This window comes from Laccaria bicolor, genomic scaffold, assembly GCF_000143565.1.
Source record: "Laccaria bicolor S238N-H82 LACBIscaffold_24 genomic scaffold, whole genome shotgun sequence".
Classification (NCBI taxonomy): domain Eukaryota; kingdom Fungi; phylum Basidiomycota; class Agaricomycetes; order Agaricales; family Hydnangiaceae; genus Laccaria; species Laccaria bicolor.
This window is the reverse complement of record NW_001889895.1, coordinates 679,562-704,239: the sequence shown is the minus strand read 5'-3', so window position 1 is coordinate 704,239 and position 24,678 is coordinate 679,562. Positions and strand designations below refer to the sequence as shown.

General features: G+C 46.9%; 6 protein-coding genes across 6 annotated transcripts in view; 1 reads left to right on the top strand and 5 right to left on the bottom strand.

Annotated features, from left to right (window-relative positions):
- Positions 1-810: 810 nt before the first annotated feature.
- Positions 811-1,414, bottom strand: LACBIDRAFT_330015 (uncharacterized protein; the record flags this gene model as incomplete). The annotated part of the gene is made up of 3 exons (XM_001884126.1): positions 811-1,065; positions 1,118-1,293; positions 1,384-1,414. The coding sequence occupies 3 exons, from the start codon at positions 1,412-1,414 to the stop codon at positions 811-813; spliced, it is 462 nt and encodes a 153-aa protein (XP_001884161.1).
- Positions 1,415-2,376: 962 nt separating this feature from the next.
- Positions 2,377-3,401, bottom strand: LACBIDRAFT_330014 (uncharacterized protein; the record flags this gene model as incomplete). Its single annotated transcript, XM_001884125.1, has 6 exons — positions 2,377-2,475; positions 2,538-2,557; positions 2,661-2,796; positions 2,850-2,871; positions 2,934-3,058; positions 3,183-3,401. The coding sequence occupies 6 exons, from the start codon at positions 3,399-3,401 to the stop codon at positions 2,377-2,379; spliced, it is 621 nt and encodes a 206-aa protein (XP_001884160.1).
- A 481-nt stretch (positions 3,402-3,882) lies between these two features.
- On the bottom strand, positions 3,883-7,326 carry LACBIDRAFT_330013 (uncharacterized protein; the record flags this gene model as incomplete). The annotated part of the gene is made up of 13 exons (XM_001884124.1): positions 3,883-4,230; positions 4,286-4,573; positions 4,660-4,667; positions 4,746-4,787; positions 5,044-5,213; positions 5,266-5,484; positions 5,543-5,788; positions 5,848-5,927; positions 6,017-6,032; positions 6,083-6,443; positions 6,491-6,571; positions 6,613-6,779; positions 6,908-7,326. 13 exons carry the CDS (start codon positions 7,324-7,326, stop codon positions 3,883-3,885), a joined length of 2,445 nt encoding a protein of 814 aa, XP_001884159.1.
- Positions 7,327-9,460: 2,134 nt separating this feature from the next.
- LACBIDRAFT_330012 (uncharacterized protein) lies at positions 9,461-11,872 on the bottom strand (the record flags this gene model as incomplete). Its single annotated transcript, XM_001884123.1, has 9 exons — positions 9,461-9,792; positions 9,833-9,905; positions 9,961-10,076; positions 10,222-10,414; positions 10,471-10,653; positions 10,869-11,032; positions 11,077-11,147; positions 11,610-11,719; positions 11,798-11,872. 9 exons carry the CDS (start codon positions 11,870-11,872, stop codon positions 9,461-9,463), a joined length of 1,317 nt encoding a protein of 438 aa, XP_001884158.1.
- A 6,953-nt stretch (positions 11,873-18,825) lies between these two features.
- Positions 18,826-20,525, top strand: LACBIDRAFT_330010 (uncharacterized protein; the record flags this gene model as incomplete). The annotated part of the gene is made up of 9 exons (XM_001884209.1): positions 18,826-18,852; positions 19,031-19,054; positions 19,090-19,154; positions 19,263-19,328; positions 19,501-19,617; positions 19,693-19,808; positions 19,891-20,009; positions 20,145-20,149; positions 20,237-20,525. The coding sequence occupies 9 exons, from the start codon at positions 18,826-18,828 to the stop codon at positions 20,523-20,525; spliced, it is 828 nt and encodes a 275-aa protein (XP_001884244.1).
- A 1,294-nt stretch (positions 20,526-21,819) lies between these two features.
- The window catches only part of LACBIDRAFT_330009 (uncharacterized protein), a gene marked incomplete at both ends in the record, with an annotated part of 3,283 nt that continues 424 nt past the window's right edge, over positions 21,820-24,678 (bottom strand). Inside the window, 6 exons of the mRNA XM_001884122.1 lie at positions 21,820-21,898; positions 22,133-22,175; positions 22,484-23,530; positions 23,584-23,718; positions 23,766-24,293; positions 24,321-24,534. Of these exons, the coding sequence (XP_001884157.1) occupies positions 21,820-21,898; positions 22,133-22,175; positions 22,484-23,530; positions 23,584-23,718; positions 23,766-24,293; positions 24,321-24,534 (2,046 nt within the window). The remainder of the gene's footprint in view (positions 21,899-22,132; positions 22,176-22,483; positions 23,531-23,583; positions 23,719-23,765; positions 24,294-24,320; positions 24,535-24,678) is intronic.

The window sequence follows — 24,678 nt, the reverse complement described above, 5'->3', positions numbered from 1 at the left end:
TATCCCCCACGGAGCCTGTAAGTAACTCGGCTGTTTACCCAGGCCAACGCAGTCGGCAGCCTATATCCTCAACCAAGAGGTCGTCATCAGACGAAAAGGGTGACTGCGAGGGATTTGGTGGAAGAGACGCTTTCAAAGAATGTTGCGCCGCGCCATACGCAAGCGTTGCGTAGGCAACTGCAGGGTGTCCCGGTGGTGAGGCAAACAAAAGGGGTGGCCTGCAGAATTAACGCTCCGACGGGGCTGAAAACGTCACCCACTTCTTCGAGCCCTTCACGGAGGTTAGATCCATCTTGTAGACTGGAAAGTTTTCGAGGTTGTTAGTTTGGAGATTGCGGTGGCCTCGGTAGCCTGACGTCGCTGTCAGGGGAACGTATTGTCAGAAGGTTGTTTGAAGTTGGTGAGGTACGATAAGGAAGACGAACCAAAAGTGAAGAACAGGACCCTGATTGTACATGTGATGTGGGTTAGCGGGCTTCAGAGTCAGAGAGAATAATGGTCGACCTTGAAAGTTTGAGTCAAGGGCTGAAAGCATCCACTGGTCTCGGACCGACGTTGTGAATGCTCACGGATAGCACAGTTCACGCTTTCCGAATTAGCGGCCTCAACGACATCCTCCTCCCCAACTGCTCGTAGTTCCGTTGCTTCTTTTCTTCATCCACAACGCGGTGACACAGGCAAGACTTCAGACAACGGCAGGGACTGGGATTCCAAGAGAGATGGGAAGAGCAGAACTTCCCCTCTTGCACGCCTATATTTCTGTTATTATCACCTCACTGCACCATTTACTTTAAACGACGAACCTCGAACTTAATTATCCCTCCCTATGAACAGCCCTCGGGCGTTTTCTAACACCCACTTCGCGGGCATCGTGAATGGCTTCCCATCGACGATACTCCCCCTCCTCGCCGTCCTCGGCCAGCCCACAGCGTGTATAAAAGGCGTCGACACCTCAGGAAGAACCACACCAAAGGTTAAACGCATAAGCTGAGTGGTGCCGCATAGAGTCGAGCCATCCTCAGGAAAGCCCATTGACGGCGTGATTCTTCGACTTGATTTGGTCATCTGAAAGTCAAGGTTACCAGGGCATTTCCACGTAAGTATGTCGGAGACTTACAACTTGTACGGACAAGGCTTTTTGATCCGAGTGAATTAAGACGTTCGTAGGATCAAAGGAGGTCTTGAGGAGGTCGAGCCACAGGCAAACTGGTCTCATACCCGGGGACCGGGGTGGTATTGGGGTATCCGCTGCTTGACTCAAGAGGTCGAGGCTCGAGAATCGGGCCCAAAAACCTGACCTTTTTGATTCAGATAGTCTTCCGGTTCAATGCCAGCAGTAGGAGACGACAAGCTCGATGAAGTGAAAACTTGGTGAGTACTTACGCTGGAGAGCGGAAGCAAGCAGCGTTGCCATTCTGTTTGGCTTTATTTCTCCAACTCTCAGCTGGTAACATTCGTTCAAGGATCTTCCGTGCATCGCTCAAGCTGTTGTATATGATCGGTAGAGTGCTGGAATCTCAATAATTTAGTGCGCTTATTCAGTATTCCTCCAGGATCTGCTTTTCAACGCTTGGTCCCACTCAGCCTGTTGTCTGCCAGATCATACCCGGGCCGGCCACCAGACTAATGGGTGACGACGAGCTCATGATGGTGGTTGAGATCAAGTTGCCTGATGTCACTTAGTTACGACTCAAAGTGCACATCGCCAATTATTATTCATAAGATTCCCATGGACATTTCTACCTCAACTTAGCATATCACCTTCCCCACAAATCCACCAACACGCACGCTGTCGGCCACTCCTTAACCGCAAATTTCATAAAGTCCTCGAACGTCCTTCCCCGATGCAACTAGTTCTCTTTGGCCGCCTAGATTCTCCACTCCCGCAGATACCCCCAAGATACCCCAGACCAGAGAAAGCGTCACTCCCCAGCCGCTCGATCCTCCCTCGATTGCGACACAACCCAAATACATGACCCGTGACGGCTCAACCTCCTGGGTTTCAACATCTAACCCACTCACTCCCACCCTTCCTAGTCAACATCGGCTCCTCATCCACCACTGCGCCTACGACCTCCCTCTCCACACACCCCCAAAACCACGTTGACCACCCAACACCGGCTCAACGCACACAGATTCAACACAATCATCTCCACCCGTTAGTCTTCCGGTCCTTCGAGCGTTCAACATATCCCTTGCGATAGCGGAGCTTCGATAAACGTCGACTCTTCGGATTTAGGATGCCTTAGTATGCGGTGAGGGTGGAGGAGAAGATGACGATGAGTATGCCGTATGCATTTGAGCTGCGTATCGTGCTGTCAGGATCCTGGTGATGACATACTCCTTGAGGCTGCTCATGCATGTAGGTTGCGAAATCTAAAGGGATATGCCGTAGTTTTGCCAGACAACTCGTGAGTCCTCAGCTTGGATTCGGTCGGGGTGACTTCTGTTCACAAATGTACTGTGTAGTCTAACCTGATTGGAACAAGAGGAGGTCAGGGCTACGACAAAAAGAGCTATTGATAATTGTTACCCACCACCGAATTGAGATTTGCGTCTGTATTTCACGGAGGTAAGGGTAACGTCCAACGAAGTTGTGGTGGGACTAGAACAAGAATAATGATCAATGGCTGGAGGTGGCGTGAGGGTATTGTACTTACCCTGTAGTCTACATGCTTGAGCGGCGTTGGCTTCGAGTATTGCATGAGGGTTAGGTATGGCTTGCAGTTCATCTTTACCTGCTTTTGCCCGAAACGAAAACCGAATGTTTTGTGGCAACGAAACGTCGGGGGATGGCTGCAACAACGTCGACATGTGGGTTTTAACGACCGAAGTAATGTCGTACTCACCTCTCTCCCAACGTCCACCGAACTTGATGTTCATGTGGAGCGCATCAAGCTACCGAAATATACCACCACAAGGGATCTACTAACGGTCGCGCGTTCTGGTTGCGTAAGCCGTACAGGGTAGTTTGAAGATGTAAGTCGTTGTTGGAGAAGTAGCGGATGGTGTTGAAACCGTGGCTCGACAGCAGTGTGTCGAGCAGGATGACGGGGTCCTTTGAGCTTGTAAGGAGCGATCAAGTTTCGGAAACGCCGTGTGGAGTGCCACTAGATGTCGGCTGTGAATGACGTTGAGTTAGTCGAGTAAACGACAAGATACGAAGTTTGAGCGTGACACACCTCAAGAAAACATTCTCCTGCTTGGAACATCGCGGGAGCAGCTGCAAACGACTGCAGGAGTAGTGAAGATGGCGATGTTGTCGACGAAGTCGTGGTGGTTGAAATCATGTGGCGAAGAGTGACTCTTTTGGTCCCTTTCAGCCTTTCTTCAAATCTGGTCCGCGCTATCAGGCCGTGGATGGCGGGGACCTCGACCCATTCATCATCCATTTCCGTCATGATTCATCCCCCACCAGAAAAAGATTGAAGAAGCCGTGCGTCCGTGTCTTCTGAAAGGTACTCCCAATGATCGACATCAGTCAGGAGGGCGGTGAGAAGGGCAAGAGCATAGTTGGAGGAGGAGGAGCTGTGGAACAGGCATGTTGTCATGTTTGAGGGGAGTGCGAAGGTCGGCTGTCGTTGATCGTTGGTTTCATCGAGGAGAAGGAGTGTGACTGAGGGAATACATCAGCAAAACGTCCGATTGAACTTTGGGCAACTTTCGCAACTTTGCAAAGTTGTGAAGTTGCGAAAGTTGCCAGAGTTCGACAACTTTGGAAAGTAAGGTACAAGAACTTTCAAAGTTGCTGAACCACTTTCCAAAGTTGAAAAACATCTTTCGGCAGCACTTTGGTATCCATCTTTCACTTTGGTAGTACAACTTTGATTCACTTATTTGTAAACTTTCGGTACTTCGGTGGGGCATAAAATAAAATTGTATTCAATCCGAATCAGATACAAATGAATACTCGGGGATACTATCCTCTACAAGGTCTGAACTGGCGAATGACGATGCTGATTGGGATCGTTTCCGCTTGCGGCTGTTGCTGAGAAACGCCGTGGCAGCCGCAAAAATCTCCGCCCAGTGCTTGTCCGTGAGGTCCTTGGCCGATTTGAGGAACCGCGAGGCGCGGGGATCGATCTTCATGAACGTCTTCCCGGAGGGACCAGTCCCTTTTGTCTCCTTCACCGTGCGGTCTCCGTAGTTGTCGGATGAGAAGTAACCGGCACTTGCCGTGCCATTGCTGTCGCGTGTCCCCGTTTGCCAGGACCTAAGTACATGTTCAACCTGAGAGAAAAGATGTCAGAGTGTTGGCGCGGTAGGCTGATGATGATGTACTTACGGCTTGTAAGGAGAGAATTATGGCACCAACAGGTTTGTTGTCCTCGTTGAGCTGAGATTGTATGTCGTCGCCGTACTCAATAAAATGGGCGTGCCCGAGGGTGTACATGATCAACGGGTTTTGAAACATACCCTTCAAAATCGTGTAAGTAGATAGGAGGTAAAATGGCATGGACAAGTGTACCTTTTTCCGAATTTTCCCTTCTTCATCTTCCTCCCATTCCCGCCACCAGAACGCAAAGTGCGGGGGGTCACCTTTGGTTGTGAGGTATGCCTTGATAAGCTCCGCCTAGTACGCTGAGTTTTCAGTGCAGCTAGCTGGGTTAATAATCGTTAGCAACCGCCGGTTGTGAATAGAAAAGACTATGGACTCACTTTACATTCTCTCCATCAGGAAAACCGACCTAGCGCGGCCAATGGTGAGGACTTGACGAATCAAATATGTTGGCACTCGAACCGACCTGCTAAGCCACCGCGCAGCAACTCCAGCTCCGAATTTTCAGCTATCAAAATGGATGTTCAGAGAGGGGCAATCTCGACGACGATCCGGCCACTCACTTTGAGATATCATATTGTTAAAACGACGTGCGTCGTTTACATTGCGTACCGTTTTCTGGTTTCAAGTATTGATAGTTGACGCTGCGCAGAAATTTGACATAACTGCTGCGAAGAGAAGGTCAGCCGAGGCTTCCATGTTCGTCAAGTACACTTGTAAAGCACTGCCTATGCATCAGTCCAATAGGCGCGTTCGGCGCTGACAGCGGACTTCATTCTCACGCATAGCCGCATCGCGCCCCTTCAAATACTCTCCAACAGCTGGGACAAACATGGGCTCAGCCGCAAACCAGCCCTTCTGATTCTCGTTACAATTTTCAATCACATTATGGGCCGCCTCCAGGTATGCTCGAACAACATTTACATCATTGATCCTGTCAGAAGTTTCATGGGGAGGGGGTGAGAGGAAAGAAGTCAAGAAATTACCTCAATACATCGACAAGAATATTCAATCTTCGTCGTTCCACGAGCTTGGGCACCACGATGGGAGCCCACTCCCGAAGAAGTGCCGTGACAGACGGATTGCAAAGCCTTTTGTCATCAAAAAGAAGAGGGATTAACCCAGGTAGGGTATCACTCTTTAAAACCCTCGTATCACTCGACCACGTTTGGTAAAGTTCAGTGGAGAGACCAGAATCGGGGTCACTAGGATACAAGGTCAACCTACGTTGTGCTACCAATACAGAGGTGATGTAATACTTACTCGAACAACGAGAACAATGCCCTGGCAGATTCCTCGTGAAGAAAGAGGATGTAGCTCAGATGCATAACGATGCTCCGAAGTGATTTGAGAGAATGTTGACGCTGAGATTGATCCTTGTGTAATCGTAAAGCGGAGCTCAGAATATCTGGGTTCGCTTTCACAAGTCGTTCGTGCTCAAATGAGCCGCCCTTGGCGAGCACTTGAATGGTTGCTTCAACAGCAGCGATACCCACATCCCCACCATTTCTGGAATTCAATCGATGTTTCAATGAACGCAGTCAGGGTGAAAATTATCGCCAACTTACAATACAAGATTAAGCAGCTCCGCTTCCTTTTTGTTTGACAAAAACGTAAATGACTTGAAACCGAGGACCGGCTTTCCAAACTATGCAGCAACATTGGGAGCATGCAGCCACGGGATACTTCTGAAGTTTTTGCCAGTACTGATATTGCTTGAGATGCTGCCTCGCGTACGTTTCCCCGGTCATTTCTAATCTTTGTGAAAAACGGATATATCAGCTGATAAAATCGGCAACTTACTTGAGGCTGTCAAAGAGTATATCGATCTCAACTCGATTTTCTAGGTACGGAGCCGCCTTCGGGAGGATGCGACACCACAGGTCACGAATATCATCGTTGTCAGCTGTCAGGCGATGAAGAATGCGAACGACAGAGGCTTTAGCCATGTTCTCCATGTTGCCATAGCGCGAATCAATCGCATTTCCCAGGGCCCGGACTGCTGAAATATGAAGCCGAGGCTCTGCATGTTCCAGTAGCGGAAACAAGGTGGCTCCGCCGTCATCTTGAGTGAATGAAGGGCCGAGCAAAGGAAGAAGACAGTTCGACATAAATTCAAGTAGATCATCCTTAGCTGGGGCGTATGCTTGGAGAGTCTCTGATACTGACCAGCACCAGTACCTCCTCTCAAAAGCTCAACCCTCAGCGCACCTCCTGCCCTCGACACTCCGCGCCCTACTTCAGCTGGTGGCGAGCTCTGCTCCATCACAACTTCTCCCCCGTAAGTGGTATCTAGCATTCGCTAATTCCCTGCTATAAACACCCCTCCACACAGCCATCAAAGGGGTGCACGCTACCATGCATCTTTATCCTTCCGCCGGCCTCGCTCAAGGTGGACTCGGTGTGGCCGAAGAATAGGAGATTGAAAGAGAACCCAATGTATGGATCTGTATCGAATTTTGTAACAGGCGACAAGGGAGAGAGAGAGGCTTGGAAGATACTGCATGAGCAGGAGGCCAACGAACTCCCTCTGCGGGCGGCTAAGCCGTGCCTTGGCGCTGGAGAGTGGCGATTCATTGAAGCCAACACAAGTGGAGGATGACGTTCGACTTCCACATCACTGCGAACCTCAGCCCGACCATCATCAACTTTCCTCCTGCTTGGCGCAGCCTCACACATCCTCCTCTCCAGGTTATTCGAAATGTCCTGTTCAACAAGAAACAAGACTCGCCTCCCCAACCCGCTTGAGCCTCTCCACCTCCCTCGCGAGATTTCTGTACTCGCGGCTCCATTCCCCCTTCAACTCCAACCTTTCGGACATCCGATGCCATCTGGTTCGCTGCCCGCCTAGCAGCAGCCACCCTTGACCACTTCATCCTCTCTCCCTCCGCAATAGGCTCGTCGATCCGTCGTTGCATTTTCCACGTCTGGTTGGAGAGCAACAGACGATCGTAGAAAGCTTTGAATGCATTGAAACATTTTCGACGCTTTGGTGAACTGAAGTCTGCCTTGTGTCTTTCCGGTTCATCAACAAAAGCCGCTCGCATAAGTCAGAGAACGCTGAGCTGACGGGGCTAGGCGTGCGATTCTGATTCGCAGAACGTTGGGCGGACGTGATCGCAGGGCGGAGTGTTATAATAACGCGCAGAAGGGTTGCCCTTTGTCCACACCACGAGGAGGAGGTTACGCGGAGTTTGGAGTGCATATTCCGTTCTAGCTGTCGATCGAGCCCCTGGAGTCTGCGAGGACTTGGTTGGCTCTGGCTGCGAGGTCGTGAGGGTGTGATATCGCTATAGATGAAGGTGGTGTGTGCTGGTGTGTTGCGGGTCAAGGTGTGTTGGGAGCGCAAGCTCAGTTAGGGCAAAGCAAATTCCGAATCTTAGTCTTGTCTGCATAGTAGCAATGTCAATATTTTCTCGGAGCGCTTGTAACCATTGATGTAGTCCGATGCTGAGTGGAAAGAGAGGGGAACGCGACGCCTATGAAAGAGCGAGTGGTGTTCTTGAATAATACCAACAATGAAGTTTGAACTCCAACCCGTTGGCGTCGGCGTGATTTTGGTTTTGGTTCGAAATGAGGTTCGGCTAGGAGACATCCAAATATTCACAGCTGGATAACGGGAAAAGAAGGGACATTGTGGTGCATGATGTGGATGAACTTGGGACGAACGCGGCGTAGAAAAAGTCATGGATGAAAATGGACAAATGTGCTGGAGCAGAAACGCGGAGCAGGCAACACAAAGTCGATTTTCTTGTCCTGTGTTCGTTCAATGAATCGACTACACGACATCAGCATCGCAATCACTGCAAAAAAGAAGACATACCATGTATCGCCTCAATTCCCCACCAGACGACTCTCTTCGAACTCACTGTTCACGACAACAACTCTGTGTGGGTGAATGCACGGCTGTGACGACAAGTAGCCCGTAGGAGAATCGTTGTCATGAGTTGCACATAGTAGCATAGAGGATGTGCCGGAATCTGCAGGGGAATTTGAACAGAATGTATGTGGCAAATTACGCCAGGTGGATAGGGTACCGCTCGCAATCCGCCATGGTCCTAACCTTCGAGGGGAGAGCCATGTCAGAAAACTGCTGAAACCGTGGCAATGATGCCTCACGAAAGACGCAATACTCGTGCTTACCTTCTTGGTCATCGTATACCTCTCCTGCCTAACGTATGTTTGTACTCCACCCGACTCCTGAGATGCCGTCGTCGAGCAGGGACTTAGATATTTAAGAGTGAGATGCCTGCGTTTCTGAGGTTATTGTACGCCGCAAGCAAGCCGTTGGGTGAGATGTGAGGTTGGCGTCCCATGAGGTTGACGGAGAGTAGTCATGCACTTGGGTTTGATTATGGTTACCCAAGTATGTCACCGTTCCATAGGTCTGCGTCGGTGGCATAGTATCGTATCTTCAAAGCTCGCAAGAAAGAGGATGTTGAGAGTGCCCTAATGGTGAGGTGCTTTGCTTTGTTTCTTGAAAAAAACTCGGTCAAGTGAACATTCACGTATGAGTCTGGTGTACCTTTATTTCACAAATAATTCCTCTAGTTGAAGCAATGTCCGAAGACAGCATGAGCAGCGCCGAGGCCAATTGTGACGACGAGCTCATGATGATGGTTGAGATCAAGTTGCTTGATGTCACTTACGACTCAAGTGCACATTGCCGATTATTATTCGTAATAAGATTCCCATTGACATTTCTAGCCATTCTCCTCAACCGCAAATTTCACAAAGTCCTCGAACGTCCTGCCCCGATGCAACTGGGCCACCAGTTCTCTTTGGCCGCCCAGATTCTCCACTGCCGCAGATACCCTCCCCAGACCAAAGAAAGTGTCACTCCCCAGCCGCTCGATCCTCCCTCGATTGCGACACAACCCAAATACATGACCCGCGACGGCTCAGCCTTCTGGAATTCAACCACCCCTTCCTAGTCAACATCGGCTCCTCATTCCACTGCGCCTACGACCTTCCTCTCCACACCCCCAAAACCGCGTTGACCACCCAACACCGGCCCAACGCACACATATTCAACACAATCATCTCCACCCGTTAGTCTTTCGGTCCTTCGAGCATTCAACATGTCCCTTGCGACGGCGGATCTTCGATTTGGGGATAAACGTCGACTCTTCGGATTTACGATGCCTTCGTATGCGGTGAGGGGGAAGGGAAAGATGACGATCAGTATGCTGCCGTATGCATTTGAGCTGCGTATCGTGGTGTCAGGATCCTGGTGACGATATACTCCCTGAGGCTGCTCATACGTGGTAGGTTGCAAAATCTGAAGGGAGGCGACAAAGCCATGTCAGGGCAAAGACGGTGGTGTGCATGAGCGTCACGGAGATGGTCTAGGCTTTCAATAGGTCGATTTGAGGGGAGCAAGTGGGCTGGATGGGGTGCGCCGTAGTTTTGCCAGACAACTAGTGAATCCTCAGCTTGGATTCGGTCGGGGTGGCTTCTGTTCATAAATGTACTGTGTAGTCTGACCTGATTGAAACAGGAGGAGGTCAGGTCTACGACAAAAGGAGCGCTTGATGAATGTTACCCACTCACAAATTGAGATTCGTGTCTGTATTTCGCGGAGGTAAAGGTAACGTCCAAGGATTTCTTCGAAGTTGTGGTGGGACTAGATCAAATATAAAGATCAATGGCTGGATGTGGCGTAGGGGCATTGTGCGTACCCTGTGGTCTACGTGCTTGAGCGGCGTTGACTTCGCGTAGTGTGTAAGAATAAAATGCCGCTCGCGGTCCATGACGGGAATGAAAACCGAACGCTTGGGGTATCGTCGGGGAATGACTACAACAATGTTAACATGTAGTATTGAAGGACAGAATGTCATACTCACCTCTCGCCCAACTCCCAACTCCCAACTCGATGTTCATGTGGAGTACATCAAGCTGCCGAAATACACCACGAGAGATATAGGGAGGGAGACATCAACGGTCGTGGAGTTCTTGTTTGCCGTAAGCCGTAGTAGCGGGAGGATTCGTGCAATTGGGCGGCTGATCGAGAGCGTACTGGGGTCCTTGAATCAGCAGCTCGACAGCAGTGTCGGGCAGGATAATAGCGGGTCCTTCAACTTGTAAGGAGCGAGAAAGTTTCGGAACGCTTAGTGGGGTGCCACTAGCTGTGTGCTGTAAGTGTCGTTGAGTCAGTCAAGTGAACCGTACGAAGTCAGAGCTTGACGCACCTTGATTCTACAAAACGTTCTCTTGCTTGCAAGATCGCGAGAGCCGTAGCAAACGAGTGCAGGAGTAGTGAAGATAGCGGTATTGTCAACGAGGTCGTGGTGGTTGAAATAAAGAGTTTTCCTGTGGTCGAGAGTATCTGTAAGCTTCGTCTTAGTATATCCAACAGTGGAATTAACACCTCGCTGACCAGAACGTTCGAAAGAGCTGCCACCTCACGCCGCCGACTCCATCGTTGGTCATTCTCTCGCTCTTTTCGTCCATCTATCCACCACCTATCCACCAACTCCGGCGTTGCATACTCGAGGATGCCTCACGACGGTCTTCCAGCCTATGGTACCATTGCCCCACCAGGCCCAGTTCAACAAACTCCGCAGAACTCCGCTCCTCGACCGCATACCTCGCGTTTCAAGTCTATTTCCAGCCGGAATTGCGACCTCACTCCACGGAATTGCCCTGTCACATTGGACTCGTCCTCGGCATGCCTTAAAATGTTAAGAGCGGTGTTGACGATACAGAGGCGGTGGAAAAAGGGTTTGAGTTCAACGTCACAGAGGGTCGTTGCTGATGCGGTGTCAGCTGAGGAGTTCATCATCCAATTTTTCAACCAACGTCGATGGCGAGACCCCCTTTGGAAGACGGCAACTTGCGGGGACCGTTAGGAGGCGTCAGGCAAAACCTCGAATGTTGTGGAAGCCGATTGACAGGGAAAGGGAGGAAGCGAGTGGGGTACCAGAATATGTTCGGCCGCTGCAACTCGACTTTCACTGTCTTTGTCCCTCTCAGCCGGAGAAAGTCTGGTCCGCGCTATCGTTGATGGCGGGGACCTCGACCCGTCATGATTCATCAAAACGAAAAAGCCGTGCGTCTGCGTCGTCTGAAAGGCACTCTGAATGATCGACATCATCAGGAAGACGGTGAGAAGGACCAAGAACATAGTTGGTGGTGGGGGAGCTGTGGAACAGGCATGTTGTAAAATTTGAGGGAAATGTGAAGGTCGGCTGTCGTTGAGCGTTGGTTTCATTGAGAAGGAGTGGGGCATGTGGGTGTGTGAGGGAATACACTGGAATTTCAGTGCAACCAGTTGGGTAGATAATCCTTAGCTACCGCCGGTTTGGAATAGAAAAGACTAGGAACTCACTTTACATTCTCTCCATCAGGCAAACCGACGTAAGCACGGCCAATTGTGAGGACTCGACGAATCAAATATACTTCGAACCGACCCGCTAAGCCACCGCGCAGCAACTCCGGCTTTGAAAAAAAAGAGTTTGCAGCTTTGAAAATGGATATTCAGAGAGGGGCGAACTCGACGATGATCCGGCCACTCACTTTGAGAAACCATATTGTTGAGACGAAACCAAGAGACGTGTAGATTGCGTACCGTTTTCTACTGAGACTTGACATTGCGCAGCGAAATCTGCCATGACTGCTACGAGAAAGAAGGTCAGCCAGGGCTCCCACGTTCGTAGAGTACCCTCGTGAAGCACCGCCTATACATCAGTCCAATAGGCGCGTTCGGCGTGACAACGGACTTCATTCCGTCGTCATGAGCCCTGCAGGTGCCATACAGAACCAACACACTGGAAAGTTGAGCCCACTCACCAAAGACAGTAAACTACCGAAGAATGACAAAGACGAAGAAGATGACTCCGAGAGTCCGAAAAGCCCGGGCACGTTTGCAATCATTTGTAAAAATAGACACAGGCACGCCTTCACCTCGTGGCGTGATTGGGGGTCTGGGTTTGGGCGCTATCCTTTCTTCCCCTCCCTCATCCTGAACCTCCATCTTCGATATCTCAACATGAGTGGAACGAGCTTTTTTCCGCGCGCTCACCACTTTGTTGCTCGCGACAATACATTCATTGAAGCTAACCTGACTGTGAGTGGAATGTTTGCTGAAGGTATCCGTCAAGCAAGCTGACAGCGTTGGATCGGTTGCAGGTCAACATCCATGGCAATAGGACGACGGGGGTCATTCCCCTTATGCCAAATTCGAGCACTCGGTTCACTGGGCGTACAGAAGCCATCAAGAAACTCAAGAGGCATTTTTCTACCAACCCAGGTGATGTAGTTCAGAAAAGAAAGCTTTTCTTGTTATATGGAATGGGGGGTATTGGAAAGACTCAGATTTGCTTAAAGTTTGTTGAGGAAATGTCTGACTGGTGAGTACCTATTGTACACCAGTCTGGCCCTACTTGAGAAATTGAATTGTCCCCAGCTTCTCTCAAGTTTTCTGGGTTGATGCATCCTCCTTAGGTACCATCATGCAGGCACTGAAAGGTATTAGTCAGTCTTGTGGATTGGATGGCTCATCTGAGTCTGCTCTCTGGTGGATTGGCTCTCTGAAAGAGAATTACATCCTGATCTTTGACAATGCTGATGTTCTGTCACCTGCTGCACTGGAGGGATATTTCCCACCTGGAGTGTGGGGAAACATTCTGATTACTAGTCGTAACTCTGCCATGATGACTCTGACTTCACGTCAGAATTCTCTTGAAGTGACTGAAATGGAAGATAGGGATGCTATTGAACTACTTCTGAAAGCTAGTTGCTTGGAATCATCCACATCAGATGTTCAAATCCAAGCCTCTAAGATTGTAACAGAGCTCTTCTGGTTTCCTCTTGCTATTGACCAAGCTGGTGCTTATATTGCTTCTGGGGCCACCACTATTGGAGACTACCTAGCAAAATATTCAGAGCACCAAAAAACATTATTATCACATTCTGAGTTTATTGGAGCCTCTAAGTATAATAGAACTGTCTATGAAACTTGGGAGCTGTCATACAAAGAAATTCAACAAAGGGCTAAATCAGATGATTCTTATAAGGCCAATGCAGCCAACAGTGCAATGCTACTTCTAGAATTATTTCCTTTCTTCCATCATGAGGAAATATCTGAGGAAATCTTTTCTCATGCTGCCCTTCAAAAAGATAATAAAACTCCTATGTTGGGTTTACCTCTTGCCAGTTCACTGTTGGACAGAAGATTGCTTCCTCTTTGTGAGACAGGTACTTGGGATAATTTCATTTTTAGAGAGGGAATTCGAACATTACTGTCTTTTTCTTTAATCAAGAAGGGCCTATCTGATAATGCATATGCAATGCATCCACTGGTTCATACCTGGGGCAGGGACAGATTGGCTTTGAATGAAAGGAAAAAGTGTTGCTTAATGGTGTATGTCACATTGTCTTGCTCACTAAGATGGAATGCAGACCAGCCATATGCATTCCAGAGGACCTTGGTAACACATGTGAGAGTGAATATGGAGTATTTAAAAGCAGAAAGCAATCAGAATATCATCAGTTACATGGATGATGCTTATGAAAATTTTGGGACACTGTTGAGGGAACAAGGATATTTGAAAGAAGCAGAAACTTTGCAAATTAAAGTTCTGGATGCAAGGAAGAGAATTCTTGGAGTGGAACACCCAGACACAATTGAAGCCATGGCAAATCTAGCAGTAACATATCAAAGGCTGGGAAAATACACAGAGGCAGAGACACTGGAGATCCAAGCTCTGGATGCAAGAAAGAGAATTCTTGGAGTGGAACACCCAGAGACAATCAGAGCCATGGCAAATCTAGCAGTGTCATATGGAGACCTGGGAAAATACACAGAGGCAGAGACACTGGAGATCCAAGTTCTGGATGCAAGGAAGAGAATTCTTGGAGTGGAACACCCAGACACAATCCTTGCCATGGCAAATCTAGCATGTTCATATGGAAACCTGGGAAAATACACAGAGGCAGAGACACTGGAGATCCAAGTTCTGGATGCAAGGAAGAGAATTCTTGGAGTGGAACACCCAGACACAATCGAAGCCATGGCAAATCTAGCATTGTCATATGGAAACCTGGGAAAATACACAGAGGCAGAGACACTGGAGATCCAAGTTCTGGATGCAAGGAAGAGAATTCTTGGAGTGGAACACCCAGACACAATCCTTGCCATGGCAAATCTAGCATCTTCATATGGAAACCTGGGAAAATACACAGAGGCAGAGACACTGGAGATCCAAGTTCTGGATGCAAGGAAGAGAATTCTTGGAGTGGAACACCCAGACACAATCCTTGCCATGGCAAATCTAGCATTGTCATATGGAAACCTGGGAAAATACACAGAGGCAGAGACACTGGAGATCCAAGTTCTGGATGCAAGGAAGAGAATTCTTGGAGTGGAACACCCAGACACAATCTTTGCCATGGCAAATCTAGCATTGTCATATGGAAACCTGGGAAAATACACAGAGGCAGAGACACTGGAGATCCAAGTTCTGGATGCAAGGAAGAGAATTCTTGGAGTGGAACACCCAGACACAATCTTTGCCATGGCAAATCTAGCATCTTCATATTCAAACCTGGGAAAATACACAGAGGCAGAGACACTGAAGATCCAAGTTCTGGATGCAAGGAAGAGAATTCTTGGAGTGGAACACCCAGACACAATCTTTGCCATGGCAAATCTAGCATCTTCATATTCAAACCTGGGAAAATACACAGAGGCAGAGACACTGGACATCCAAGTTCTGGATGCAAGGAAGAGAATTCTTGGAGTGGAACACCCAGGCACAATCTTTGCCATGGCAAATCTAGCATCTTCATATTCAAACCTGGGAAAATACACAGAGGCAGAGACACTGGAGATCCAAGTTCTGGATGCAAGGAAGAGAATTCTTGGAGTGGAACACCCAGAGACAATCAGAGCCATGGCAAATCTAGCAGTAACATATCAGAGCCAGGGAAAATACACAGAGGCAGAGAAACTGGAGATCCAAGTTCTGGATGCAAGGAAGAGAATTCTTGGAGTGGAACACCCAGGCACAATCTTTGCCATGGCAAATCTAGCATCTTCATATTCAAACCTGGGAAAATACACAGAGGCAGAGACACTGGAGATCCAAGTTCTGGATGCAAGGAAGAGAATTCTTGGAGTGCAACACCCCCATACCATTCTAGCCATGGAAAACTTAGCAGCCACCCTTAGAAGTCTGGGAAAGTACACATAGGCAGAGAAGCTAGTCATCCAAGTTAAGGCAGTCAAAAGCAGAGTTATTGGAGCAACATCCCACCATGAAGATGTCACCATGACCAATGTCCAAGAAACTGAGGAGACTTCAAGAATGAATTCTGACAAAAAAGGTGTGTACTCATATTAATTACTTTCTAAACCAACTCTCATGTTTATATAATTAGTATATTCTTTGTCCAATCTTGTAAAGAAAACTTCAAAAATCATGTCTAAAATAGCACATCCATTTCATAAGAAGAACACTCAACAATGATGAATTAACAGGAACTAGTTTTTAATCCCCTCCCACAATGATTCCATGCTTCTTAGTGATATTCTATCCTGTACTGATGTCTTGATATGCTGTTTAGTATATTGAATGGAATATTTTTGTGTGACTGTTTTAATTAACAAGTGATTTAATGTAAGTATATCAAAATTATTTCATACTTTTACAGACTTTGAAGAAAATTGGCCCATGACATTGGTGATATTCTTCTGAGAATGAAGGACAAATTTCACTACAACTTCACTGTGATATGTTTACAGTCATCCACCAGCCAATGAGACACCACCATCATTTGAGACACTTTTGCCTACCTAATATCTCACTCAATACTACACCAATTTTTACAAAACAAATTTTAACATGTAGTGAAAGCTCATATCTACCAGTCTACAAATTTTGGATGCAGTCAAGGCAATATTGACAATGCTGTGGAGTTTTCAAAATGGACTCTTTTCCAGAAGTAGCCGAAATACAGTCACACTACTCATTGAGACACCCATAATATTAGTTTTTCTTCATGAAAGGTTGTTCAAACATTCTGAAACTTGGCACAGTTATAAAAGGGTATTTATCTCAGATTTTCATGTAGTTTTTGTAGTGAAAGGTTGTGCTTAAATTTGTTGAAGTTAATTTTCCAATTTTGGTGTCTCATTAGCCGGTGGATGACTGTAGAACTTTCACAGGACTTTTGCAGGCACCAGGTTAGCTATATATACACAAGTGGAATCAACCAACAGAGGACTCCTGACATGTGGCTCAAAAGTTGGACCACAAAATGAACAGATTTCCTGAAAATATGGAACACAAAAATTTAGGTTGGTGCTGGAAGGCCACATTCATTGCGTGGACAGAAATGTCATGATGCCAGGAGGCTGGGTACCAGAAACAGACAGATATCCAAGCAGGTATGTGATAGATGGTAGCTTTGGGGTTCAATCCCTGAGGTATAGTTGTTTTGTATTTTCTCACTCCATTTATTATTATTTTTGAAATACATTTCTGTTCTCCCTGAGCATGCAATAAATCACACCATTGGCTCTTAATTTAATTATTATGGTAGGTGTACAGTCACAGACAATCAAACTCTGCTTATTTTTGTGCCCCTTTTTGTAACCATCAAACTGAGTCCAGAGCCTTGGTAGAGTGAAAATATACTAGCATTGAATATTAGAAGAATATTTTCACTGGCTGTGAGGGTAGCACAGAGTCCTCACTTTTGATGTGCTTTTGAATTGATTTCACTTCACTTTCAAGTTTGATTTTGGACATGGCAACTTCTGAAAGTGCTGTTCAACTCTGATCATACAGTTGAAAGCAATGTGAAAGCAAGCCAAAGCTAAATGCCAAGCTTGTCAGAGTTTGAATATGATAGTCACAAATTATGTAGTGGGCATAATCCCATCCATTCCCTCCATAATGTCTAATATGCCTACGTGTACAGAGAGACAACAAGCAGCAGATGCCTTGCATCAAGCTTTCCTTGTAAATTTCATTGCTGAGCTAGAGAGCTGTGAATTTGAGGATGGCGAGGACTGTGATTGGGACAAAGATATGTCGAGCTCCTCCTCTGCCTCAGGCTCTTCCTCTTCCTCCTCTGATGATATGGATCAGCCTACACCAGCTGAATGCTTTGTGGATCATATGGCTGATCTCTATTCCCAGTGCTACATCAATGCTCATTGATCAATCCGAAAAACTACAGAGCAGATGCAACTGCTTCTTGGAGACTACAAACATAACAGGCCTGAAATTTTCAGATTGTATCTACACATAACCCCAGCTTGTTTTGACAAGCTTGTCTCTGCCATTTAAGATGAGCCTGTCTTCCACAACAGTTCTCCAAACGATCAGATGCCTGTTGTGGAACAAGTAGCTATAGCTTTATACCACTTTGGTCATTATGGGAATGCAGCATCTGTGATGAAGGTTGCATTACACTTTGGGATTGGCTATGGGACAGTAAATCTTGTCACAACTCGAGTCTTCAAAGGCTGCTGCTCTGAATGGTTTCATTCTGCCTCCATCCAATCAGCTAGCCCACAGGCAAAGGCTTGGGTTGAGGAGAATTCCTGTCCTGCCTGGCGTGATGGCTGGCTTATGGTTGATGGTACTCTTGTACCTCTTTTTCAACAGCCAGGTTTCTATGGGAATGTGTGGTTTGACTGAAAATTGAATTACTCAATGAATGTTCAGGTAAGCTGCAATCCCAGTTCCATAACAAGTAAGATTGAAAACCTGATCTTTTTTTCAGCTAGTTTCTACACATGACTGTCAAATAATTGATTATGTGGTGGGGTTGCATGGCAGTCAACATGATGCAGCAGCCTGGGAAGAAACATGGACCCACCACCACCACAATCACTTGCTGAAGAAAGGTGAATGGGTTTGGGCAGACTCTGTGTATCCATTGGAAAGTTGGTGCCAGGCACTGTACAAAAAGTGAGCCTTGAATAATTAATTATAAACATGCATCTGATCTGGAATTAGGCCTGAAAAGCTGACTTAAGAAAATACCATTTACAATTACCATGTTTTAGCTGTACAAGTGCGTTCAGAGCATTGAGTTGGCTACTTGAAAGGCTGGTGGTCCTCACTAAAGGGCTTGCGTGTTGCAGTCAACAATGACAAGGGAATCCAATATGTGACACTACGGATTATGGCATGCATACACCTACATGGATTTGCTATGAAACACGAGGCTGGTCAGGATGTATTGCACAATAAATTTTACAAGAAGGGAAGGAAGCATCAGAAGACACAATGGAAGAAGTAACATAACTGGAGAAGAGGATGGGGATGACAATATCCCATTATTGGAGGGAAAGTTGAAGTGGGAAGAATTAAAGGAGGCATTACAGGGGTTTCTTGTGGGGCAAGGGTTTGATATGTAGTGCTTAATAGGAAAACAATTAGTTGATAACAAAAAGATGAGGGGTATTAAAACAGTATTAGTGGAGAGAGGGGTTGATTTGTGGTGGGAGGCCCACCATACTGTCGGCCAGGTTGTCATTGAATCCCACAGTGTCCACCTTTGTAATAGGTGTTTCATGAGCTAATGAAATGGTGTGGGTCTTCTACCAACAACAGGTGAGCTGGAGAACATATGTACACCAATACTGTACCATTTTGATCAATTTGGCAGTAACACATAACACCAATTTTTTTTGACCCCAGATTAAATTTTTTCTCGATTTGTCCGATTTTTCTCGATTTATTGAAAACACAAAAAAGTCATGTGACTGCCGAATTGATCAAAATGGTACAGTATTACACTGGTGTGAGATCAGATGTAAGTTCTGGTCTATTCTCACGAATACTTAGCAGACATCATTAGCACTTTGGATGTCTGTTGCACAATCCCTGCTCCTTCTCAGGATGTCCTCGAGAAGGTAGTAGACAGGAGAATATAGTTAGTACTGCATCTAGTAGTTGAATACCTCTAAGAGAGTATTTAGTGACTTCACTAAACTCAAAGCACTTACTATACTTCTTGAAAGATTGCGGTATGATGCAATTCTTGATGTAGAGTATACGGCAGTGGTGGTTCAAAGAATAGAAAAAAGGTATGTGACATGTGTGTGACTATGAGTATATAATACAAGTTGAATCATGATTGCATAAGCAAATGTTATGAATGAAGTATCAAAGTAAAGTGTTCAATGTACGCCTGTTGGTTCATGAAGTGGAAATTATATATTGAGTAGAGCATCTGTTACAATCTACTCCACTTCCTAGCTTGGAAGATAATCCAATGAGCAAGGGGGTGGCAGAACGTGGAAAATGTACCAACACTCCCTATTTTTCTTTCGTGGATTTGGTTGACCTCCCCCCCTCCCCCTGCTACTATATAAGGTGTGTTTTCCAAGTTCTGATGTTTTTTGAATTTTTTTCTTTTGTCACATGGTCCCACCTTCTCAAAATTCCTAGGAAGCTGGGCGGCAGCCTGCCAGTCACTGGAAACTCACAAACCTTCAACTCACAGTTGAAAATGCTTTGCATACAAATCTTTGCATGGAGGAACATATATTATGTGACAGAAAGCGGTGAGTTTTACAAACTGTCAAGAGCATATTTACATGCAAAAATGTGACATAAAAAAACTCATTCAAATGAATTTATGTTCAGCTCAGCCATGGCGTACAAAGCAGCTTTGTCTCTGCTTTCATCAACAAGAGCCTTCAATAAATTCTTTCTCTCTTAAGGAGTTTGTTTGGAGCTTTGAATACAGCCTGAACACAATTTTGGTGAGTAAAATTGGAGTAAAATGTCTGCAAGGAAAAAAAAAGTTCCCTCACTCCACCTCATCCTCTATACTTATGTTCAACCCATCACGGCATCCATGGGCATTCTGATAGCCTACACTCCCTTCACCATTGCAGACATCGTAAGTACCTGCCTGGCTCTCAGACAGACACTTTTATTGGCTGTTGCTTGGGCAATTTGCGACAAAAATAGACCATGTCACCAACAGGTCACTATTTTTTTTTCGGCCTTCGGCCAGAGCCCCCTCCCTCCCAGCCAGTGTTCAGGATCCACATTCCGCCACCCCCTTGCCAATGAGCCCAGCTTGGAACCCAAGCTCACATACCCCCTGCTGTGGCAATGATGATAATTATGTTTCTGATTCAATGTCAATATATACTGATGCAATTTTGGCAGGGCCTCCTCTGTATTGGCTCAAAGATGGCTGCTTTGCCACCATGAGACTGAGTCTTCGTCTGATCAACACCTGCCCAAATTTCCATGATGGCAAGTACTAAAATAAGCACAGGGAGTTCAAGGGGGTGGTCAGAGATCTGGTTAAGGTCCAACTCAGTTTTGCAGTGGTGGAAGTGCCATTTCCAAACTTGATACCTAAAAGGCCAAAGTTGTTACTGTGTTTGACAGCCAACATAAGGGGTCACTGGTTTGGCATAAAGGCATGTTTGTTGGTGCATTCCACATGTGTTGAAAATCAGTCTCAAAAGTTCTTCTTTACCTAGACTGCACATAGAATGAAAAGGGAAGGAAGCTATAATAAAATGAAAATGCACAAAAAATCAAAGAAAAAGGGGAAGTTGTGTGAGTGAAGTTTAAACCACTCTGCACTTCCGCACAGGGTATATGTCCAGCATTCTATTTGCCAGAGCACCCTTGGGGTTGTCCAGAACATTGATAACCAGCCTGACCCTCCATACTCACAAATTTGCAGGTCCAAATCTTCTCAGCATTTCATGGTATGACAGAAGACATGATACCATTACCACAGCACCGAGGATAGCAACAGTAATACAAAATACAACAATGCTAGCTACACAAAGACCAATTTTGTAGACTTGGGGTATATGTGACCTTATCCCATTACGGCCACGGGGAGATGAGAAGTATTGCCCCGCTACACAATACAAACCTCGATAGTTGTAGTCGAGATAGGGTGTTGCGAAAGCCGAATCAGATTCCAGAGTTAATCAAAAGCCCCATCGGTGACATCAAAGATGCCCCTATAGAGGAAAAAAAAGTCAGCATCTTGGAGCTTGTCACCAGATTTGAGAAAACCCACTTTGCCGGCAGCTTCCTAATTTCATACCTTACCCTCACAAGTATTAGTTACCTTACCCCACTAATACTGAGCCCCCCGACCATACAAACAGACCATAGTTGATGGTGCCTGCTGATGAGCCCATGGATCAGTTGACCCCATCAAAGGTGGACCGGCCATCAAGACTCTCTTAGGACTGGTACTGTGCATCGGCTGAGAAGTGTACCCCATGAATTGACATAGCTAAAAATGCCTTGGATCCTGGGTCAACCGATCTCTTCATGGATTGGGCTCAACATGTGTCATGGGTCAGCTGAAGAGCTCTAAATCCCATGCATTGTGGATCAGCCCACAGCCATCTCATTTTTATTTGCCAAGTTTACCTCGGCTTTTCATTGCCGGTCATCATGCAGTTTACTGGGTCGGGTCCATCACCTACGAAGAAGCCGAGCACGGTGACATGGTCAGTCAGCTAGTACCCCATGAATTAAATATGCCTTGGATCCTGGGTCAACCCGTCTCTTCATGGAATGGGCTCATGTGTCATGGGTCTGCTGAAGAGCTTTGAATCCCATGCAGCGTGGATCAGCCCAACCTGGTCCCATCCAGTTGACACTATACGGCCGAGTTTCGTCTTCACTCAGGTTTTATTTGTGCCATTGCTCAAACATTACCTCGGCTTTTCTTTGCCGGTCATGGTCCAGTATTCGGTCATGCAGTTTATTGGGTCCATGACTTCCCAAGAAGCCAAGCACGGTGACGTTCACAAGGCAGTGAGATATATTATGCACACCCCCGGTTCAAAATCCCTACCAAGTTTATACCGACCAATGTTTCTTGTAAACATACCCATGTTGGAATGGGTCTGGCTCAAACAACCGCACTCGGCTGCCTGAAATAAACGCCAAGCTGTTACTATGCCGGTCTCCATTGGACAAAGTTGCTCCAAGATCCCCCTGCTTTTCTCTGCCGGTCACAGTTTACTGGGTCGTGAAAGAAGCCGAGGCCTTACTGCTTTCATTATTATGTCCACCACAGGACTTCATATTAAATATGCCCAAAAAAAAATTGAAGATTGTCCAAAAAATATACATGTATGCTACTAACTATTAAGTAGACGGAGTTTGGACAGTTTGGACATCATTGTTTGTAACTTGCTGGCAGTCAGATTTTTGAATCCTCACCAAGTAGAAGACTTACTCTGTGCGGGGGTTTGAAGTGTGGGTTCGAGTTTCTGTAGCCGAGGTGACTTCCTATTACCCCCAATGTAAGGACCGGGCGAACTTGCCCGGGTTGGAGGAATTGGGTTTGGCGCCAACAGAAGGACCGCTGGGCTCTCAGATGCTGGAGGCAGAAAGACGGCCGGGGTTGGAGAGACTTGCGCGTGATCGGTTGAAACTGGGTTTGGCAGAACGACACCCGGGGTCGGGGAGACTTGTACCTGCTGGCTTTTCTGACCGCGGTCGGGTGAGACTGAGCGATCGGTATTGATGCCAGTGTGCTTCTTCTCCTTGTTGCCGAGGAACTGGATAATGAGCGATTCCAGACTTGATTGGCGAGCACCGAGCCGCAGGTTGAGCTCCGAAATAGTAGTGACTGATTTGGTGAGGTCGTGGAGCATTAGCTCGGCAGTTTCGATGCGGCTTGCAAGTTTCTCAAAGCCCCGGGTGAGACTCTCTTGTAACGCAGCTGGCGTAGTCTCCCACTTGTTCTCCAGTGTCTTGACGGCTTCCCTCACCTCGGCTTCCAGTCTCTGGTGATCACTTCGGATGGACTGCAAATCTTCTTGTGTTTCCTTCCAACGCATGTGGGCAGACTCTTCAATACGGTCCATCTGGCGAGTCGCTCCAGTGATTTTTTCTTTCTGAAACCAAACAGAGGTCTCTAGACTTGCAATTTTCTCTGACAGAGGACGGCTAGCCAAATCTTGATCTTGAATACACTGGGTAATCTCTTCGAGCGCCAAAAGACGTTGTGACAGGGTCACAGGTGAGTCAACCGCCAGGGGGAGAAGGGCACTTGCGTCAATATCTTGTTTTCGGACCACAAATGCCAAATACTCTCGCATAGTAGGGGTAGACGACTCCATGACGCTGACTTGCACTTGTTGGTCTCGGAGTTTCTGCAGGAGGTCGGCTTGGCCATGAGCAAGTCTTCTGATCTCCTGCTGCATCGTCTGCATGTCGAAGTTCGGTGGGGGGCTCAAGGACCTAAAGTCAATCTTCTTCTGATAGAGCGCCGTGTCAACTAAGTTTTCAAGTTGAGAATCATGGGAAATGAGAAAACAACTTGAAACTTACGATGAACCTCCTTGGGATCTGGTGGGCTGACCTGCCGAGAACGAGATACCGAATGTGAACCTTCTGGCCGGGACGTGCGCTCAACAGGTGGGGGTGTAAAGCTTTGTTGCATATAATTGACAGCCAAGCCCAATTCTATAAATGAAGTCAGCAAAGAATAACGAGTTTCATGAATTTTTTACCCGGCTGCATTGCTAACTCGGGCATGATCCACTCCATCTCACTGGCTGGCAGCCCAATCTCCTGGCCCTTTCCTTTGTCAGTGTTGGTACCGACCTCAGTCTCAGTGCTCTTGAAAATTGCCGATGTGTGTGGTGTGGGTGGCTCAATGATTATGGTGGGAGTCACCCGGCCCATGTCTTTGTCGGCTTTTGGAATGGCACCAACCTCGGTTTCCTCATGTTTGACTTCGGCCATCTCTATGTCGATACCACCCTTGGACTTCCCCTTTCCCATTGTCAGACCAACCTCCATGTCCACGTCAATTGCATGCTCCACATCATGCCCGACTGCGGCCATTTCGACATCCTGCTTGCCCTTCTCTTTGACATCCGGCTTCACCTTCTTCACCTGCGGCTTCTTTGACCTCGCTTTCTTCCTCACGATCTTCACTTGGGCATCTCCCCTGGAGACTGTGGCCGTTTCAAGATCCTGCAACCCCTTTTGGATCTCGTCTTTGACCTCACTGTCGGTGTCCTTTTTCTTGGTTACTGCATCAGTACTTCGTCATGCCCCACTGATTCCTGCAGGAATGAAGGCATTCCACCGGATTCCAGTGGAATCCTCAGGAATGGCACAGGAATCCACAGGAATAGCACAGGAATCCACAGGAATGGCACAGGAATCCACAGGAATGGCACAGGAATCCACAGGAATGGACAGGAATGTCACAGGAAGGCCTAAAATGTATATTTCACAACTTAATCCTAAGAATTCCTTATGATATTTAGACTTGAATAGGGAAAATCAAAGTGTATTTGATAGAACTACACAAAAAATGATGTATTTCAATTATAATACAAAATATATTTAATTACATGCAGTGTATACTAGAGAGGGAGGGGATGGGCAAGGGAAAAGGGAAGGGGGATGGAA